Genomic DNA, 22,512 nt, shown 5'->3' on the forward strand with positions numbered 1-22,512 from the left:
ACGTGAATTGGGACAGCACTACCCCTCCACATGAACGCGCAAAACGGAGGGGAAGGGGAAAGACGAAGGGGTAGCGGGAGAAATGGGATTCAGCCTAATACTGCTGGGATCTCATATAATGTGGGTCATTTGCTGGGCAAAAAAATAGAACTCTCCAATAATTCCACTAGATTCTAATTGGAGGTAATACCAAGACTGTTAACAACTCTTTGTTGTTTGTTTGTGTTAACAACTCCTTCAATTCGTTCAACATATGAAATCATTTCAGATGGAAAAGATACGAAATATTTCACAACAAAGAACACCCTTCCTTTTTAACTCCATATATCAAATCAGTTGTGAAGTAGTTTCTCCAGAACTCCCTTTTTTCTTCTGACATTCTTTGGACTCAAGTCAATAACAATACCAAATATATGAATATACTGTATAACCACTACATACACACGAGCGCGCACACACACATAGGCACACACGCACGCACACACACGCACACGCACACGCACAAGCACACGCACACGCACACGCACACGCACACGCACACGCACACACACACACACACACACACACGTGAACACACACAAATCATCATGTTAGACATGTAATACCAATAGCTGAGATGTGTTTGCGCTCAGAATGCCCGGCCTTTTCTGTTTGCCGTCTCAGAGGGAGGCCCCATCCTTGTCGCTGCTCTGCGAGGCCTTCTCCAGGTCCTCCATGATCAAGTCCTGCTCGTTGACCTGGTTGCACCGCCGCGAGCTGTTGTTCTCCAGGCTGTTGAGGGAGATGGGCTCGGTGGAAGGCAGCGGGTTGGCGGGCAGCACGGAGTTGCCTTGGAAACGGTGCGAGTACGTCCTGCGTTGCTGCCCACCACCACCTCCGCCGCCCGCACACAGCTGGAACTTGAACACGGCCTGGAAGCCACGGCGGAAGTTCTCGTTGAAGAACCCGTAGATGATGGGGTTGACGCTGCTGTTGAAGAACGCAAGCCAGTGGGCGAACGGGTAGATGTAGATGTTGATGACCCTATACTGGTACTCGGACAGGCTGGCGTAGTCGGTCAGCATCATGAGCGTCCACAGTGGCAGCCAGGAGAGGATAAACAGAAGGGCCACGACCAGGAGCATCTTGATGACCCTCTGTTTCTTCTTGGACACCGTGTGGCGGTGTTCGTGCCCGGCCCCGGGCTTGTCGCCGGTCGGCACGGCCGTCTTGAAGAGGGTGATGCCAATCCGGGCGTACATGATCACTATGAGGGATAAGGGTGCGAGGTAGATGTTGGCAAAGAGAACTGTGGTGTAGATCTTCCTCATCTCCTGGTTGGGCCAGTTTTCACGGCACCAGTAGAACGGGTTGGTCCGGTTGCCGTCCCCAAGGTATATCCGGATGGTCTGCTCTTTGGTTACCTGTAGCATGATGCCTGATGGGCACATAATGGATATGGCCAAGACCCAGATGATGACGATGATGAGGGTGGCTGTAGATATCGTCAGTTTCTGCTTGAAGGGGTAAACAATGCATCTAAACCTGTGGAAGATCAACAGAAGTGTAATGAAGTAGTCTGTCATTGTTCACAATAGCATTGTTCACAATATGTTCATTGTTCACAATAGCAGGTAAACCCTTAATTTCATTCAAATGACAATGCCTCATGTTTATCACAGCCAAGCATAAAAACTATTCTGAGAAAATAAGAGCTTCACCTGCCCTTGATCATCGGGCAATTCATTTAAAACTGATTTGTTGGATGCCAGCCTTTTTTTTTCATTTAATGATATAACAATATATTTCATGGAGCATGACTTGTAAATGATTCAACAACCTTGATTACATTTGATATAATTGAATTAGGCACCTAGGGCGTAAGTTAACACAGGCTGGCCGGCTTATAGGTCTGTAACTGCTGCACACAGAACGACATGGGAAATGTGACAATGTCAAATACGATTTAAATAAATGGTGAGATCTGTCGCTACTCCTTGCTCTGGGCTCATAATGAGACAGGTGCCCACCAATGAGAAAGATGCCCAGAGGCTTTTAATGAATTCCAGACAACTATATATAAATCTATAAAAATAGACATAATAGCAAAATATAGATTTTTTAAGACATTGGGCTCTAATTAGAAAGCACTGCAAGCACCGCCAAAGGACTTCGTGCATAAGCAACCGTGCAGTGAGAATAGGCAGGGGTACCTGTATTTGCTAATGCCATTGACACAAAGCAGCGTGCAAGCATAAATGGGTTGAGTAATTAGTGGATGTGACAATGAAGGCATTCTTTATCAGCCGATCACAATGATTACACCAAACCTTATTAACTTTAACACAGAGCTCAGTAATAGTTCTACAATAGAGCAAACTATTTTCCAGTCACATCGAAGCGGTATACTCCAGAAGAGACGCAGGTTCTTGCGTTAGAGGTCTGTCCGAAATCATTTAGAAGTTTCAGAAAACAGGTGTTGCTTTGAAGGAATTCATTTACGCATGCAACACCCTGGCATTGCGATGGCCCACCCATGTTCGCACCATCTAGCTCATGTGATGAAATTGGCAGAATGATTTTGCCAAATTACTCATTCTGCTTTAGGTCAGCGTGTTGCCAGCCCAAATGAAACTAGGGCTCATGGACAGAGTGCACATGGGAAGAATCCCATTTGGGTACTTTCTTTTTCCTTCAAAAATAGAGTGTAGTTCACGCTCATGAGTCATGGACCGTGACTTTTCTGCCTGGTTGGCTGGCATGTGGTAACATGCTGAGCATGGAAGCAGGTATGGACAGATTATGGTGATTAGACATGGCCCGTGCAATTATCCAGGCAAGCAGCCATCTCACAGGGGGTCCGCAGTGGCACAGAAGGCTGGGACCACAGACCCCAAACATGGCTGGAACTCTCAAGTGTACTGCGTTGGGTTTTAGTATCATTTCCATGTGCTCCTGCTACTCTATGAATTGGTATTCCATTGTTGTGTGTCCAGTTTTTCCAGCAATTAATTATTTAACTAGTGTGGGCCCGCAAATGGGGACCTCTGAGACCATCCCATGAGCCCTGCCTCAGGCTGTTGTAGGTTCCTTTGGACAGGTTCTATATTGCTTACAGAATACTGAACTATACATATTTATCTAGACATCAGACAAGGAGATACAAAATTAAGGATAAATGCCAAATTTGGTGTCTTAATGATTCACTGTTCTGTGCAGCTGTCTTACACAGATGCTGCTAATCCCGCTAATGCCACACTTCTGAAAACTTCTGCCAACTGCCTGGCAAATCCATTAAACCCACACGTCAGGGATCATTTAACTAATTTGATCCTTCACAATATGGAAACAGACATGCCAAAGTGATAGCTCAGCTTAGTAAGATAAGGTAAAAACACAAACCTTTTACTGTGTGGAAAGAACATACAGAACATACAGAAAAATGTGAAAATACATTAAAGCAAATACATTAAAGGAAAATGGTCTCCATGATTAATGACACCATTACTTTGTTTACATTTGGCCGTAAAGAGCTTCCCACTTTTGACCAGCTTGAATGTACCACTCAAACAAAAAAAAAACCACACACACACACACACACATGTACACTGAACTGACACAAAACACAACTATGTTTGCAGCTGTGTTAAACCCATTATCTTTGTTTTGATATACCAAGGGGTTTATTTCTATTTTGGTTTTCATTTGTTGGGGATCCCATTAAAAAAATGCTCATGGTCTATCTTGGCCTAACCTGTAGACGGCCAAAGTGGGATCTCTATCCGTAGCCTCATATATGCCGATAATCATACAGTAGTGGCTTACTATATGCAAAAAAGGCACTGATGGCCCAGCCTAGGTTAAGCCAAAATGTGTCTGTGAGGGATTTTTGTGAGCTATCCCTTGTCAGTAGGTACGTTTCCCCATTGTGGCCTCATAAATATATAGGCTTAGCTACCATTGTACCCTTTTAGTTGCTTGTGTTAAGCAAATAATTCTACATGGATCTAATTCTAGAACTAGATCTAATGCCTGGCTGGTAAAATACCAGAGGGACTAATGATGAGGTGGTATTGGGTGAAATAACACCCTAAGAACTAGGAAGTGAAACTAACGGCCCGAGTATACCACTGCCTCTCATATACTACTGTGTAAACACTGCACTGGGGAATTATTCGGTATCTGTAAAGGAATAGGGATGAACATGTAATTGTGACCTCAGCAAGAAAAAGTCTTGACTTGATAACTGTAATGTACTGTGTGTACTGTCGGCTGGAAAGATGTCAGCTCATTCACACCCCTCACCCAACCCCCACACACAGAGAAATAAAAAGTATGACCAGGCTGTAACATGCACACACACACACACACACACACACACACACACACACACACACACACACACACACACACACACACACACACACACACACACACACAAACACACATACACATGTATGAAGAGTATGCTACAGAGAGAGAGCGAGAGTGAGAGAGTAAGAGATTCAGATAGACAGAGAGACAGAGAGCAAGAAAGACGAAGGGAAAGAGTAAGAGAAAGAGAAAGAAAAAGAGGAGGAGAAAGAAAGAGGATGACAACCAGTGGTTGTTTTTCCCATGCGTGCACAGCTTGAGCTTTAATGATGTAACAGTGACGTCACGTCACTCGAGGGCCCAGCTGTCGGCACGGAAACACGAGGGAAACCCAGGAGCCGTGCTGCCAAGCCGCCGCGCTGAGCTGGGCCGAGCGGTCAAGCCGAGCCCGGCGGTTTTGACAGGCAGAAAACATTGAGCAAGTGGCAGGGAGCCAAATCCACTACGGCCACTAGCCAAGCCAAAGGAAGTGTGGGGGGGGGGGGGGGGGGGGAGTGAGAGAAAGAGAGAGAGAGAGAGAGAGAGAGAGAAAGAAAGAGAGGGAGAGAGAGAGAGATCTGCTATGCACATAATCCCCTCAATGACCGCATTAAATGCACAATCTGGCCTCGGGGGCCTTTGGCTTTACACTCAGCAAAATCGTAATGCCTTACAGTCATCGCTTCCCATGCACGTTCAGATCGGATGTTTACCAGTGCTGAGGTGGAGGGTCAGTGTGAGGGATGGAAGATGAACGATATCACAGATCATGCCAAGGGCTGCCTGCCAGACACAAATACAGTGTCATTTACCACCCTGATTATCGGACCACCACAGCCGGTATTTGTACTCAGCCAGCAGATGACTTACTGGCCTTCCAGGGAGTATCTCCGTGACTGCTGGCATATTACACGGCAATATGCAAACGCCAAATGAGATATTGTGGCCGTTGGGAGCACACTGCGCTTCCATAATATGCACCAGTGCTTATTCTGTCAAATGCTAAATCCAGACATATAGTAAAATAGCAGACAGCAACTCGTTTAAAACGCGCACTCAAAAGAACAGCTGGACCTCTGAATGAACTGAGTACTGATTAACTGATGTCCAGGTTCAGTATAAGTTTCTGATGAAACAAGGGGCTGCTTTGCCTTACACGATTGCTGGTCTAACCTTGCACCATACTCCAGTTCGTCTGCCGCTTGTGTGTATCCTACTGGACACTTACATACTGGGCCCCTAAGTGCATCCTGCCAATACAGCATGTAAACATTATATAAGCACAGTGTTTCTGTTGGCATGCTCAATTTAAATAATAGTATCAAGGAAACACCTTCAGCACCACACACACGCATCCTGTGGATCAAATCAGTTATGCTTGACTACACTGAAGTAGCATAGTGGATTTGGTAACAGCCTGGACATTATCATGTAATACCTTGCGGTAACACTTAGCTTCTCCTTCCACAAAGCCCCTTGTCTCTCTTTCCACAGACAGACATCTCCACTGAGTATTCCTCATAAAGAAACCATATAAGTTGACAAAATGAAGGAGTTTGTGACGTTACCTGTCCACCGCAATTGCCACCAGGGTGAACACAGAGGCTGATACAGATATGCCTTGGACCATGCCACTCATTTTGCACACCAGGCTTCCAAATGGCCACCCTGAAAACAACAAAACAAGAGAAATGTCAAGTGACAGAATAATTGACAAAACAAAATGTTCTTCTTCACTCCCTCATGTCACAATGCATTACTTTAAAAGATTATTTTTTACGAACTAGTACATGTGACCATAGTATGCAATTTATGATATGTATACCATTTCCCCTTAACATTAGTCATATAATAGCATAATCATTTTATTACCAAGCACGTGACCATCTCAAATGCAGAGCTCTTAAGATAATTGAAATATGTGGCATACATTGGCGCCTTGGTAGTCCTAGAATAAATCAATAGGAGAAAATGACTTCCTCCTAATGTCTCTGATACATTGTGTTTGGCTATCCTGTGGCCTTTGCAAGTAAGAGATGCATGGATTACTTGGAATATAAATCGGGCGACTCTCAGCAGCACAAGAATGATTTTTCCTAGACACAACAAGACCAAGGCCGATTATACTGTACATTTCTTATATAATTATATTGTCCTATATGGGAATTGGTAGGTCCTTCTTGCCTTTGAGAGAGAAGGGGGGTGGGGGGGGGAGTAGAAAGTCAACTTTACGAGACAGACTTTTACAGTGTGTAGAGCCATATGACATCTCATTGCATTCAGCTTTGTGAATATGCCATACAGTTAAGGGAAGTTTTCTCTTTGTTGTTAGGGTGACAAGTTGTCCTTCAGGCCACATCATGGCTCATCATTTCTTTAATCTCGCAAAAGCTGTAGCCTGTATCTTTTATGGCCTAGGTTAAGGACGTGCACAGGAATTTTGAAGGGCAACACGTTAATTTTTGTCACCGCAGCCGGCCCCGCCCCCTGGACGCATATTTTGCCTGTATCATTTTAAACTCTCACTAACCACCGCTGCCACGCCCCCGTCCCCTGGAGGCATATTTTGCCTAGGTCATTTTAAACTCTCACTAACCACTGCTGCCACGCCCCCGTCCCCTGGACACATATTTTGCCTATATCATTTTAAACTCTCACTAACTGCCGCTGCCATGGCCCCGTCCCCTGGACGCTTATTCCGCGATTCTTTTATCTAGGCATACATGAAGTTCTGCAGCCGTAATACTATTTAAAAAATATATACATTTCCTTCGGAGGGGCAACTTCAGATGAGGAGGCCAAATGGGCAGTTGCCCGAGCAACCTTAGCCCCATCCTGTGCACGTCCCTGGCCTAGTTGGTGGGCTGCGGAATCGACTAGAGGTCAAAGTAAAGGTGTTTAGGAGCCAAAAGTCAAAATGTTTCTTATTTAGTTTTAGTTTAGTAGATAGATATTACACCAAAGTTTGAGGTTCCTTATCGCAGGGACTGCGATTTAACAAACGGGACTCGACCTAGTGTCATGGACCAATCGAAGAACTTATTCATTCCCGCCGATAGGCAGAGACATGTGCGTCGGGCTCGGGACCCCGCCCCCTCGGGCGCCCATAAATACAGAGGTGCACGCATCTCACTTCCTTTTCAAAGATCTTCGCGTGAGATTAGGACGTTCCAAGGACGATTCAACGCTCCATTCCTGACGGTCTTATTACTTGTTTCTATTTTTAAACTTAACTCGATATGAGCTGGTGAGTTTAAGGTTCTTTAACCCTCACTACCTCAAGAGTGCTATAAGTTCGACTTGTGGTATAGAAAGTCGAGTTTCACTGTCTCCAACTTGTTAGGCTAGCCGGTCTCTGACTAGCCTGCTAGCTTAGTTTGCTAACCTCTTGTTGGCTGTGATAGTGTGCTCTTTTAATCTTTCTTGTGTTTCAGATATGTCGCGCCAAGCATACCCTTACTGTGGTCATGCTCCGTCGCTGGAGGCAGCTTGAGTGGTGACGACCCGGTGTGCGACATTTGTGTGGCTATGACTATAGCCAGGGCCCAGAGGCGTCTCACGTTATGGGAATGCGGTGACGTGGAGCGTTCCCCGGTAGGGCTGGGCGTCCCTCCTGCCCCAGGCAGTTCAGTGTCGGTAACCGCCCTGTGGTGACAGCTGGTCACGACTGCCTGACTCCCTCCACCTCGCCTGCCCTCTTGGTCGCCCCAGACCCTGAGATAGTAGGCTACCCTCCGGTTTTTCAGATCTCTCCGGAGCGCATAAAGATATGGGAGTCTGCTCGACTGCTCCGACGAACATGCCTCAAAAGAGGAGGAGGCGCGTATGGATCTGGATGTGGCGCCGCGGGCTAGCTCGCCCCTGGTTACATCCACCATGCTCGCCACCTCGGTCTCCCTCTCCCTCCCCCACGATGCGCCCCGGCCAGAGACCCCGCCTGCCCACGCGAGTGGTCAGGCATAAGACGGCTCTGGTTGAGAAATCCTATTTAGGGCAGGCGGCATGTTCTACGAACACGGCTGCGCTGCTACAACGTTATCAGGCGAAGCTCCTGACAGAGCTGGCAGCATCGCTGGGGAGCAGTCATGAGACTGTAGTAGAGCTCCGTTGCGCGTCTCCCAGGCTCTGGGGAGAGTCATGGGAGCGAGCGTGGCAAGCCAAATGGAGGAGCAGCAAAAGAACGTGGAGGCATTGCAGGCTTGGATGCCTCGCTTAAGCAGCTCCGAGCCCCGGCAGTCATCGGGACAGCAAACCCTGAGTGTAGGGCATGAGAGAAGTGGGTTCCACTCACCCGCACCTCTGGCAAAGGTGCAGGTGCGTTGGGGCTGGAATCGCAACCATTTCCGCCCCGCTACGCAGCCGCAAGCGCAGCAGCAGCCAGCTCGCTCCACACATGGCGCTACCTACGCGGGACAACAGCACACTGCTCGTCGTGGAAAGGGCCACAACAAACACTCCGCTAACTAAGATTCGGTCGATGACCACGAAAGGGGGCGAGGTGGATCCCTGGCCACAGAGGAAAGTACGACAAGTACTTCCTCATCCCAAAGAAGGATGGAAGTTATCGGCGAATACTAGATGTACGTACACTGAAAAAAGCACTAAAAAGGTTAAAGTTCAGAATGCTGACTCCACACAAGCTCTTTCAGTTCATACAGTCAAACGATTGGTTTGTATCGTCAGATCTAAAAGATGCATATTTCCATATACCGATTCGCCTCAGACATCAGTGATTCCTGAGGTTTGCATTCGAAGGAACTGCATACCAATTTCGTACTTTCCCCGGTCGGCCTGCCTTTGGCTCCGAGGGTAGTCACGAAATGAGTGGATGCAGCCATCGCTCCGTTAAGACAGAGAGGAATACATATCCTCACTAATTTGGACGACTGGTTAATATGCGCCAACTCAAAGTCAGCGGTGGTGCAGTACTGCCATCTAGTGGTAGCACACCTGCATCGACTCAGCTTTGTAATAAACAGGGAAAAGAGCGCTCTGTGCCCCCAACAGCGCGCTCCATTCCTAGGCATGGTGCTAGACTACACCTCAATGAAGGTCATTCTGTCCCTAGCGAGAATAAAGGCCATTCAATCATGCGCAGCAATCATGGGAACTCCCTCTGAGGAGTTATCTCCTATCGCAGGCGCACAGATCGATCTGGCATCCCCAGCCAGAGCTGTGGAGGCTCAGAGTTTGGCACCTGAAAGGCATAGGCTCCTAGCCTCAGGTTTATCTGACTCAGCGGTGGCAACGATACAGAGCGCACAGGCGGCTTCGACCCGGTCTCTATAGACACTAAAGTGCCGCAGTTTCGAGCGGTGGTGTGTTGCACGTCAACATGATCCTATCAAGAGCAGTGGGCGTCATTCTGGAATTTCTCCAGCAGTTATTTGATGAGGGGAAGGCTGCTTCCACTCTCAAGGCTTACCTGGCAGCCAAATCCCCGGGCTGATTGTGTTACGTGCTCTTACAGGGCCTCCATTCGAGCCCCTGTAGACAGCGGACATAAAATGTGTTTAGTTGAAAACAGCGCTGTTGTTGGCATTAGTGTCAGCAAAGCGCGTTGGTGACATGCAAGCCCTGTCCGTCAGTCTATCATGCCTTCAGTTCTCGATTGCTGGGGACAAGGTAGGGATGAAACCTAATGCTGCATACACACCTAAGGTGGTAGCAGGCCCTTTCCTTAATCAGGTGATTGAGTTGGCAGTGTTCTCGCCTCCTCCGTTTGCTTTGGCAGATGAGGAGCGTTTGGACACGCTGTGTCCGGTGCGCGCTCTCCGTTGTTACCTAGAGCGCACCAAGACGTTTCGACGATCAGATCAGCTGTTTGTGTGCTTCGGGGCACAGGCAAAAGGCAGACCTCTGTCTAAACCGAGCCTCTATAGTTGGATAGTAGAGGCTATCGTGTTATTTTATACAAGTTTGTCATTCGAGGGGTTTTCTTCTTCCTGAGCCTTTGTAGGATGGCCGGGCTCGCGGCGAAGTAACAAAGAAATGGAGGCAGTGTCTCAGATGATTCTTTGGTCAATGGCAAAGGTTTAATGTCCAGTTGCAAACACACCAGAATGGGGAAAAAAAGAAACAATAGTTCTTAGCAAACAATTCAGCTCTAGCATGCAAAGTAACTCTCCAAAATTGTGAGTCAACTCCACAACTAGTAGCACTCCAAACTAAACAATTCAGCTGCAAAAAGATAAGTAAACTCTCACTAATCCGGAGTTACGTAGCAGGTTGTAGCGCTCCAATCTAAACAATTCACATAGATTGTCTGAGGGGTCGGAAGTTGTTCCCCTCAGACTTGTCGGTCTCAAAGATGAGTTCTGCGCCGGTATTTGTTAACTCCAGCCTAAACCATTACACCTCACAAATAAATTAACCATAAAATACAAATTGTGACTTATACACTAAATACATTTCCTTGCAGTACTAAATACGGGTTTACATAAATACAATCAGGTGATATTAGATCGCACTCCAATTCAGTCACCAGCAATTACACACCCCTCTCATCCCACCAACTTGGCCTGGGCACGTCTGACGCGGATGCGCCCACAGTTCAAAGGTCCCTCCCGACTTTCTGATCGGGCTGTTCCTCTGTGTCGCGTCTGGAAGCCACACGCTTTCAGTCTCGGTATGTTTAGTGGCTGTATGTCCAATATGCGGAACTGATCGTGGTGAAGTATGATGGTTGTGTTGTGTGTACCAATAAACCGTGTGTCTGTACCCCGAGCTGGTTACTGTGTGCGTTTTTGCAACGGAATGTATTACCGTAGCGGTAACGGGCAGCCGCACCGTTACACATACCCCTTCCTCTACAGACGACGCCTGTCATCCTAGGGAAGAACACAGCCCTTGGTGTCTAGCCGGGCAGACAGGAACCCTTCCGCCCATCTGCCGTTGCAGTTGCTGCCACCCTCCTGCTTGGTTTGTGGATAATAATAAATAATAATAATAATAATACATTTTATTTGTATTGCACTTTACATCATACAGATCTCAAAGTGCTACATATTCACAACACAAAAACAACAACAACAATGAACATAATTAGCAGAAAGCTTTTGAAAAAAAATAGGTTTTTAGGCCTTTTTTAAAAACGTCAGTAGACTGTGGGGCCCTGAGATGGTCAGGGAGGGCATTCCACAGCCTTGGGGCAGCAGAGGAGAAAGCCCGGTCACCCATGGTGCAGAGCTTAGTTCTGGTGGCTTGAAGGGTGTTTGCAGATGCAGAACGGAGGGAGCGTGAGGAGGTCTGGGGGGAGAGGAGTTCCCTGAGGTAGGGGGGAGCATGTCCGTATAGGCATTTGTGGGTGAGGAGGGAGACCTTGAACTCAATTCTGAGTGGGACTGGGAGCCAGTGAAGTGCTTTCAGGGTGGGGGTGATGTGGTCGTGTTTACGCACCCTCATCAGGATCCTGGCAGCGCTGTTCTGGATGTATTGCAGTCTCTGTATGCTCTTGCCAGGGATCCCAATGAGGAGTGCGTTACAGTAATCAAGTCTGGAGGAGACAAAGGCGTGGACAAGCTTCTCTGCATCTGCCAGGGTGAGTGATGGACGGAGTTTGGCAATGTTCCTGAGGTGATGAAATGAAACCTTGCAGAGGTGTTTGATGTGGGTGTCATAAGTCAATTCAGCATCCATTTTTACACCCAGGTTGGTAATTGATTTGGAGAGAGAGATGTTTTGGCCAGAGAAGGTAATGTTAGTGATGGAGGAAGAGCGGAGCTGATGTGGTGTGCCGACTAGTATGGCTTCCGTTTTCGAACTGTTCAGCTGTAGAAAGTTTACCTTCATCCACGCCTCAATCTCCTCCAAGCAGGTGGTCAGAGTAGATGTTGGCAGAGGTGCAGCAGAAGTGGCCTTGAGGGACGCCGCAGGTGACGTTGTGGGTGTAAGATTTGTTTTTGCCCAAGGCGACGTGCTCAGTTCTGTTGGTTAGGTAGGAGGTGAACCAGTTTAGCACATTGCCTGAGAGCCCAATGGTGTATTGTAGGCGGTGGAGGAGGATGTTGTGATCCACTGTGTCGAAAGCAGCTGTTAGGTCCAGGAGGATGAGGAGAGATGGGGAGCCAGTGTCTGCTGCCATCAGGAGGTCATTGGTGACTCTGACCAAGGCTGTCTCTGTACTATGGCCAGTACGAAAACCTGACTGCAACTTCTCAAAAAGATTATTAAGTTTGAGGTGATCTTGGAGTTGTGCTGCAACAGTTTTTTCCAGAACCTTTGATAGGAAAGGAAGATTGGAGATGGGCCTGTAGTTGGAGAGGACTTCAGGATCCAGAGAGGGTTTTTTCAACAGTGGTCTGATGACAGCAGTTTTTAACAAGTTAGGGATATGGCCGGCCAGGAGGGAGAGGTTAATGATCCTGGTGATGAGTGGAGAGATGGCAGAGATGTTGGTTTTCAGCAGGGATACTGCGGCCTAACCTCCTTCCACTGGATTTGAGCCGGTGCCCACCTGCGCCTCTGGCTGGGGACGGGCATTGCTGTCTTTGTTTGGTGTCCGTCTTGATGTCATCTTCCAACACTGCCCCCGGTTGAGGCTCCCCAGTTCCTTCTGACACCAAATGTAGGATGGCCGGCCTCGCGGCAAAGTAACAAAGAAATGGAGGCAGTGTCTCAGATGATTCTTTGGTCAATGGCAAAGGTTTAATGTCCAGTTGCAAACACGCTAGAATGGAGAAAATAAAAAACTCCAAACAATAAGCAAACGAAGGTCCCTAAACAATTCAGCTCTAGCATGCAAAGTAACGGAATGTATTACCGTAGCGGTAACAGGCAGCCGCACCGTTACAGCCATGTTAAAAGGCATCCTAGTGGAAGAGATATGTGAGGCAGCAAGCTGGAGTTCTCACCACATTTTCATTAGATTCTATATGTTAGATGTGGCTGAGTCCAGTTTCTTACAAAGCGTTCTGCAGCCAAGCGATCTCTGAATCGCCAGAGCCTACGAATGACTAAATGGTACAGGTGTTCATCAGCTCCTACATGGTAGAATGCAGTGAACAGAGCCCAAAAACGTTGACAGTTTAGTGGGCGATTAGAAAGTACTCTACAAGGCTGGCGTTCTCCGAATCCCCAGAGCCTGAGGAGAGTTGCGAGTTTTATGTGTTCGTCAGACTCTACGTGGTAGAATGCAGTGAACAGAGACCTAAACGTTGACAGTTTAGTGATGTATTAAAAAGTACTCTGTAGGTTGGCGATCTCCGAACACCCAGAGCCTGAGGAGAGTTGCGAGTTGTATGTGTTCATTGGCCACACTTGGTGGAGTGCCATGAACAAGATACTAAACCTGAGAAAGTAAGATGTATGTTCATCAGCCTCTGCTTGGCGTGACGCAATGAACTAATTCGGGTGATCCCCTTGGCATATGTGCACATTGAGAACCGAGTAAGTGTTCACAAGCTCAGGTAAGGTCCTATGAATGTTCACCGCCAGCTGCTGTATTAACCTCTGTGAGGGCAAAGCATAATAAAGTTGGGGTGTAATGGCAACCACTATATTTACACGCGCTAATAGATACAGCCCTGTTTGTTAAATCGCAGTCCCTGCGATAAGGAACGTCTCAGTTACTTACGTAACCTCGGTTCCTTTAGTAAGGGAACAGATATAACAATAATTGCGTGATACAGTGTCTCCTTGGTGGGTGTTCCGACGCTCAGATTTTGATCCAAGGAAGTGAGATGCGTGCGCCTCGGTATTTATGGGCTCCCGAGGGGGCGGGTCCCGAGCCCGACGCACGTCTCTCTGCCTATCGCCGTGAATGAATAAGTTCTTCGATTGGTCCATGACACTAGGTCAAGTCCTGTTTGTTATACATGGTCCTTTACTAAAGGGACAAAGGTTACGTTAGTAAACGAGACATGACCTCTCAGCGTTGGTTAAATGTCCCACACTGTCACAGACAAACGTTCTACTCATCCCACATTTAGTCTGTTTGCATCTGGTAACCCTATCTGTAGTTCATGAACAAAATGCACAACTCACACCATGGTACCCAATCTAAATAGCAGTGTCTGTCATAGCTTAAACACTTTTCATTTTTGGTTTGCAGACCTTGTTCATCTAAAAAAACACCACTCATTTTGGGTGGCCCTACTCTGACTATGACAAACGGCTTTGGACTCTTTTGTAATCCCGGCTATTTCTTCTATAATGCAGCTCATGTTTGAAAAAATACAAAGGTACAGGTTTCATAAATCACCAGATGTTCGGTGAAAATGAACTTTGTTTTTATGTTCAAGTAGAGGATATCATAGTCACCAGATGGAGTATGTCGTATGTATCAGGAAGAAAATATTATAAGCAGTTCAAATTGTATTGGTGCGAATGGGAGAATTCAAAGAATAGTGCACTTTGACCCTAAAATGTTACATGTGTAAGCTGTAACTTGAAAATGCAGAAGAACAAACACACGCAACGTTTGTGGCAAGTCTTAAGCGAGGTTCATGATTAGTTAATCTCCCCCTGTCCACTAAATGACTGATTCAGCTTTTTTCTGTGAGATGAATTAACGTCAAGCCAGAGACTGTGCCCTGAGGACACGGTTCACTAAGACGTGATGGATCTGACCGAGACTCAGTTCCTGATGGAAACATTTCTTAGTGAGAATTGGACTGTCAAAATCTCAGTGTTTTATCATTTTGATCCAGAGTATCACTGAGCATCCGCTGCCTAAGCTAAAACTGATAGGGATGCACGATATTGAATTTTAGCCGATATCCGATATGCCGATATTTACAAGCTCATTTTGGCCGATTGCCGATGCCGATACCGATATATACACCTCAGCTTTTTAATTATTGAAAAGTCTCTCCTGTACTAGAATTAATCTGTTATTATGCTAGGGTATTTCTGTAAATACAGGACATTACAGACTTGATTTGTATCATTTTAGAAATAAACATTCACTCATGAAACTAAAAGGGTTTTTATATAAATGTATAGATTTATATATAACAGATTTATTTATATTTTCACGTCACAATTTTCATACTTGAACAGTACCTCCTTGAACTTGAACTACACTCTGAAAATGCAGCTTGGCTTACTTGGCAAGCTAACGTTGGTCAACTGATTTACAGTTTAATAACGTCCCTTCTAGGATTTCTAGACTAATCTATGTAACGTTATTGCCAAGTTAGCTGTATAAATTCCATATATGGAAAAGTAAGCCATGTACAGATAGCGTGGGCTCGTGACATAACGTTTCACATCGCGTCAAATGAGGCATCATCAACTTCTCTGGTGTCACATAGCATGCTTGGCTAACTTTGCAAGCTAACCTTGGTGAAAGTGAAAGTCCTCTCTATGGCAGAGGTGGTGTAGACACACACACACTCGGAAATTAACCTCTGCATTTAACCCATCCAGGGAAGTGACACACACACACACACAGTGAAGTGAAGTAACACTAACCCAAAGCAGTGGGCTGCCATTGGCGGCACCCGGGGAGCAGTGATCGGGGTTAGGTGTCTTGCTCAAGGGCACTTCAGCCGTGGATGTGGGCATGGGAGAGCAGTGGTCTACCACTTCCCCCGCCCACATTTTTCCTACTGGTCGGGGATCGAACCGGCCACCCTACGGTTTCCGGCCTGAAACCCTAACCAGTAGGCCACGGCTGCCACTGGTTAACTGACTTACAGTTTAATAACGTCCCTTCTAAGATTTCTAGACTCATCTATGTAACGTTATTGCCAAGTTAGCTGTATAAATTCCATAATTGCAAAAGTGAGCCATGTACAGATAGCGTGGGCTTGTGACATAACGTTTCACATCCCGTGAAATGAGGTATCATCAACTTCTCTGGTGTCACGTAGCATGCAAGCTAACAAGATAGTGTTGTCTAGCTAACTCCGTAACGTATTAACGTATATTAGCGCGACAGGTAATGTTGTAAAGCGTGGCACGTGGGTGGTCTTCATCTATGCATGCAACCTACGTTATGGCCAAGCTGCATCTCCTCCTCCTTCTCCTGAAAAGTTTTCTGACAAATAGGCATTTTGTCATCATCCTCTGATACTGTGAAGTAGGCTACTGCCACACAGCCAACGCTCATAAACATTTGCTTCGCGTGCGCATAATTTACACGTCACCTTATCAGCCAGGTATATCGGAAGAAATGTTTCATATCTGCAGATACCGATAATTAAGTTTTGAAGCCGATATCTGCCGATACCGATTTCTTGCCGATAATATCGTGCATCCCTAAAAACTGAGTGTGAAAATGTGATGTGATTAGGGAGACCAGGTGTCCTGCTTTGCGTGGTACTGCACAGTATTTTGACCCTTTGTCCCACATGCTGCGATAATGTCCTGCATTTCTACTGGTCATTTGGTTTTTAATTGTCAGAACTAAAAACATATGGGCAGCTTATGCTGATGCGGCATAGTTCCTACTCTTTTTAATAGCGCTATTTCAAAAGCAGCATCCTGGCTCATACAAGTGCCACATAGCCAAGCTTTTTCTATAAGTCTGGCTTTCATCCAACGGCTGAGAAGAGAGCAGTGAGGGTGGTCAAGAGGCCTCTCTAGTTCATCATACCATCCATTTGTCCGCCCGACACATGAGCTGTTTATGCTGTTAGTGAGTATCTGCTCTTTTTCATCGCACTCCTTTAAAAACAGCAACCTGGCAAATACAAGTGCAAAATGGCCAAGCTTTTCTAAAAGCCTTGCTTTCATCCAATGGCTGAGAAAATAGCAGTGATTCAGTGGCCATCAAGCAACTGTCAATCAAACTGTGCAGATGAGGGGCGAGTGAACTCCTCTCCTACGTCACATTTTTTTTTTTTTTACACAGACTTTGCAGATGAGATTAAAGTAAAAAAGTGACATCATAGCCACATGCTTTGCTTAAGGAGAGTTGCCTTTGATAGGCCCGTAACAGCCAATGCGTGTTGGATGTCTATTAATAAAGTCATGTTACGTTGCAAAATTAGTGTGCCTTTGAGATGACAAACAGCACTGTCCTCATCATATCTTTCATGTAGCAACAGCTTCAACCCGTTATCTTTTATAGCTTTACTGGTGCGCTGTGGAATCGACTAGAGGACAAAGTATAGGTGTTTCAGACCCGAAAGGCAGAAAACAAATGTTTCTTATTCAGATAGATATTATATCAAAGTTTAAGGTTACCTGTCAGCATTGGTAACATGTCCCACACAATCTTAGTACTCTTCCCACCTTTGGTCTATTTGTATCTGTTCACCCTAGATGTGATTCTCGGGGTTGGGTCTATAGGTGAGTCAAAGGTCTTTTTGCCCCTTCTTGGCCTTGGGGAAATGATTGTTGAGACAAACAGGCCTATGGCAGACTATATAAAGAACAACCTAATTGAAATGGTCTCAAGCAAAATTGGGATTGGGATATCAGCAAAATTGGCTTTCATTCTTCCAGTTTGATGTCTTGGATGAAAATAACTACTAAAACTATTGCTATTACTTAACAATACCATTGTTGTGCCTACTTACTATGGTAAGTTCATTATTTTTAATCGTTTTGTGTGTTTTATTTATAACTTGTAACTCCTGGTCTTGGTCCACTGACTAAAAACTCTTGATCACCTCTCGGTCTTGGCCATCAACATCTGGGTTTTGTCCATGACCTGGTTAGTATGGGGCTCATCTTAATCTTGACTAGCATGGTCTTGATAACAACACTGAGGCAAATTCAACAGTAAGGTAAAAGAGGAACTGAGTAGGCTAACAGTGATGCCATGTAAAATGGGAATGTGGCTTTTAACATCATTTTGTCTAAAGTAACCTTCAACAATCTGTGGAATGAGACTTATTGGTATCTGAAAGGTACAGTTGATTTTGGTGTAAATTATTATTTATTTATTTAGTGATTTCCATTGTCTCTATTTTTAATTTGTTGAACAAGGACATGCCCTCCTGTTTATCACTGCCTATGCCGTTGCAGCCTGGTTGCTTATGTTGCCACACAGTGACTGAGAGAGGGAAGGTGTTGGTGTGTGTGTTATCACACATCCTCAGTGAACCTTTAGCGCCATGATGTAGTAGGTGTTTATCCCATTTACTTCCTCATAGTCTTTCTCATCATCATGAATTATTCACAATCGACATCACAGAAGTACGCACCAGGCTCAACATGGCCAGTGGGAGATGTATACAGGCTGGTGAAATCCGCTGTCTTCCATTTCTTAATGCTCAGTTTTGCATAAAACTTGCTATTCTGTTCTTGATGTGATTTGTAATTATGTCTTTCTATAATCTGGTAAAACAGCGAATAAAACAGCTCTAGCCTATTCCGTTCTACTATGCCAGTCAATGTTGATTAAAGGGGGGCATAAATCAATGTCACACACCATCGATAAATTGAACAATTGGCCACATGCTCAAATGTAGCCTGAAGCCAGGTGCTTAACGTTTTAAGGCACCACCGCCCCTTACCAGTAATGATGTTGTCAAGCAGTGTGGTTGGCATACAGAAAATCCCAACGAGGAGGTCACTGATGGCGAGGTTGAGGATGAAGAGATTGGTTACAGTGCGCATGTTCTTACTCCTCAGAACTATGAAGCAAACAACTCCATTTCCAACCATGCACACGAGGAAGATGAGCAGGTAGGATATGATGAACACAGCCGCGGTAGCCTGCTGATGCAGGTAATATCCGACATAAGTTATATTATGTATTGCTGTAACGTAGTCCTGTGAGCCATTTGGAAACGTCCAGTTATCACCGTCGGAAAACGTGAAGTTTGACTCTGGCGTTTCGTTCATTTTCAACCCGACCTGAAAAGAATGTGAATGTGTGTGTTAATAGACCACATAACGTCGTAGGCACAGCAGGCAAGTTAATGACAGAAATGACTTTGTCAAACACATGATCAGAATCAGGATAATTGGGTTGAATGAACTGTATCATTTCATTATTTCCTGCCAAGCCCAACTTGCTCACAAAAGAACAATAGCAACTTGTCAAAGTAGCCTATGAAACCTAAAGCAACAGTTATTGTCTATAATACGAGGAACTAACTTACTCCTTTAAACGACCGACTTCAGTCCAATGTGTGGTCAATATCTCCACGTTGAGAAGAAGAGCACTGTGCGCGCGGAGACATGGGCAAAGCCTACACAGACATGGGCAAAGCCTACACAGCGTGCACAGTAAGTATCACATTTAAATGTCTTTATTCATTTTTTATTTATGGCTTATAAATAAACAATATGTATTGTTCATAAATAATCACTTGTCCTGGCTGGAAAAGCAGGGCAGAAAAAGCGTTCTGACTTGACAAACTTGACTGAAACGTTGCCTATAACAATGTAAGGTTAAAGCCCTGCCAATTCGCTTGCGAAATCGAGAAGCAGCACATGAGGTAAGGTTACGCAAAACCACTCTAAAAATTCCATCTATTTGAATTAATACAAAATATTATCTAAAAGTCAAGACTGCATAATCACTGAACAATGTGCCCTTTTATATTAGAGCAAGTAGGCTATAACATAAGCAACTTTTCTTATACAAGCCTATATACGAATTAACATAGCGTCAAAGGAAACGAGACCAAGATGCCCTCTTACCTGTACACATATAAACTTCCAGAAGCACTCCTCTTTAAAGGTAGGGGAAAAAAAGAAAAGATAGATAATTCTAGTCGTACATGTCTTCCGCCTAAATGCTTTAAGAATCGGAAGCCAAGAGGTTCCCTCTGTAAAATACTTCACACAAATGTTCTTCGCAATATTCTGACCTTCCAGCCACGGGAATTCTGACCCAAAATTGACAAAAAAAAAATATTTCAACGCACATTTATGCCTTGAGTGAGTGAGAAGGGGGACATGTTTATCCGGCTCTGCACTCTACAGCGGACTCTGCGATTTAACCATCTTTCAACACGCGAAAGAGAGCGAGAGAGGGAGAGAGTGAGAGTGACAGAGGGGAGGGGGGAGGGAGAGTGCGAGGGACTGATAACTGGGATGCTGATTATCACGAAGGCGTCACGGTCGGGTGAGGGGGACCGAACCCTTTGCTGAAGTAGTTGATTTCTGTTTATTTATCTGAATTGTAGTCTATAGTATATTCTATCTACCAAGTCATGGATCCAACTTTACTATGAAAGTATGTATGTATTATTTGGTCTTTCAGTCACTTTCGGAGGTTGATCCATTTTACCAAATGGCTTCTGAAATGCAAACATCTAAAAACGGAGAAGGGGTTACAACTGATTGCTATTTCCAATAAAATACGTACTCTTGGAAGGCATAGGTTCTTTATAGGCTCTTTATAGGCTCTTTATAGGCTATTCCAGCGGGGATTCCATCGATAGAGGGCGCCGTTCACCATAAAATTGCATTACTAATAGCTGTCGTTTTGCTGGATGTTGCCTGTCTCTGTAATTCGACAAATCCAGTCATGATTGGTTTGTACGTTCTTGAATCAAACTACATTTGAGTTTCTCTAGGGAAATTATACCAATGTTAATTCATTTATGTAATGCCTAGCCTAAGGATTCCCCAGCCTGTCTTTGCATAAACAGTATTAAGTTAAAATAGTCAAAACCCTCTTACTCACAATGAGACCTGAAGTGAAGGGATTATTATGCACGCCAATCAATGAACGCTTAGATAAAACTGAATAAGGAAGTAGGATTTTGAATACGATTGTGAAAGGAAATAGGTTTGAAATAATTTATATACTACTCAGGTGACCGTGACATCCCTCAGCTCTTAAAAACTGACGTTGCTACTTATCAGCCTTTTTGGGGCTACTGGTAGGTGTATATGAACAGTAGACACACTGGAGGTTTTACAAGCATGAACGCCACAAAGCCTTCTCGTTGACATTACACATTAATGTTAATCACTGAGATATTACAGGTAGAGCACTGATCAATGGGAACCCCTGGCCCAATACAGCTCCTGACATCAAACACTGGATTTCAAAAGATTCATCAGCATTGCAAGTGTGCCATGACATATTGCCAATAGCAGGCTGCATACCCTTGGGTAAAGGTGTGAACTTTCATTTTTACAATATGGCCAAATTGGTAAAGATGAAGCAATAGTGAGCTATTTTACATTGAGATCCCCTTCACTGTGGAAGCAAGTTTAATATAAATGGATATTGCAAAGTAAAAAAATTAATCAGAACGGTAAGGGAGATAACATTTAGAGAAGAGGGAGAAGAAAAACCTGACAGGTCTGCACTGTGGGAAATGAAGGAAGGGTAGACGTGTGAGGAGAGGACGAAACTGACATTTCTGGAAGAATTTTCAAGGATGATGCTTGAGTCAAGACATATTTGACTACTCTTTTTTTTAAATCCTTAAGCTCTTCTTGGAGTGCATGTGTGAAATCCAGGTGAAAGTGCTCACACGTGGTCTGCTTCCGGCAGGCTACCTCTGAAAGGAACATGAAGAAAAACTGGACCTAATGCTCACCACCCACAAGGATGAGATTACAGAAGACAGCTGTGGACAGCCACCTGAAATACTGCATAGCTAACAGCTAAAAAACGAATTAATTTATTACATATTTAGAACAACAATGTATATACAATACATTATTTATTGGTCTCATCCCTATTTGAAGACACAGCATTTACATACATTTCAGGATGAGGCTATTTCATTGCATGGTGAAGAGGCCACCTGTAGCTCACCACCTTTGGCAGTCAGTGGGGAGCCGAGGTCTAGCACACACCTCTTTTTTCAACCGAAATGTGAAAACTCATGAAGCTTCCTGCCTCCTCTTGCATTTCACACTTGCAAAGTATTCAAGGTTAACCTAGCACTTGAAAATTGGTGTTACATAAACATTAGGGGGGAGGTTAGAAGTTAGAAGGAAGTTAGGGGAACGAAAGAGGAAGAGTGGGCCAACAACACAACAGTGGAAATGTTTTTTAACGGAATGAGAGTGTGGTCTTGAGCAATAATAGGCTGCATAGTTCCTACCTATACAATGAAAGGTATTTATATCTTAATCTTGGAAGACCTTTGTTTTTAAAGAATGCTCCTGCAGGATATATCGCTCTCATCCTGCGAAAGAGCATGTCATAAATACAATTAAATACTCAGAAACTGTCTTTACAAAGGTTGCTGTAATGATTGACATTGACACAGTTTTGTAGCCCATACCAGTGTTATATATACTTTCCCTTAAGGTCACACATAATTGCAAACCATAATCATCATCACCGTCATCATCATCATCATC

The 22,512-nt window shown here is 44.9% G+C and overlaps 1 protein-coding gene across 1 annotated transcript; it reads right to left on the reverse strand.

Moving 5' to 3' along the window:
- Positions 1–659: 659 nt before the first annotated feature.
- Positions 660–19,074, reverse strand: npffr2a (neuropeptide FF receptor 2a; the record flags this gene model as incomplete). The annotated part of the gene is made up of 3 exons (XM_080852291.1): positions 660–1,524; positions 5,901–6,000; positions 18,744–19,074. 3 exons carry the CDS (start codon positions 19,072–19,074, stop codon positions 660–662), a joined length of 1,296 nt encoding a protein of 431 aa, XP_080708417.1.
- Between the last annotated feature and the right edge of the window lie 3,438 nt (positions 19,075–22,512).

The sequence above is a fragment of the Sprattus sprattus genome (genome assembly GCF_963457725.1).
Source record: "Sprattus sprattus genome assembly, chromosome: 15".
Taxonomy (NCBI): domain Eukaryota; kingdom Metazoa; phylum Chordata; class Actinopteri; order Clupeiformes; family Clupeidae; genus Sprattus; species Sprattus sprattus.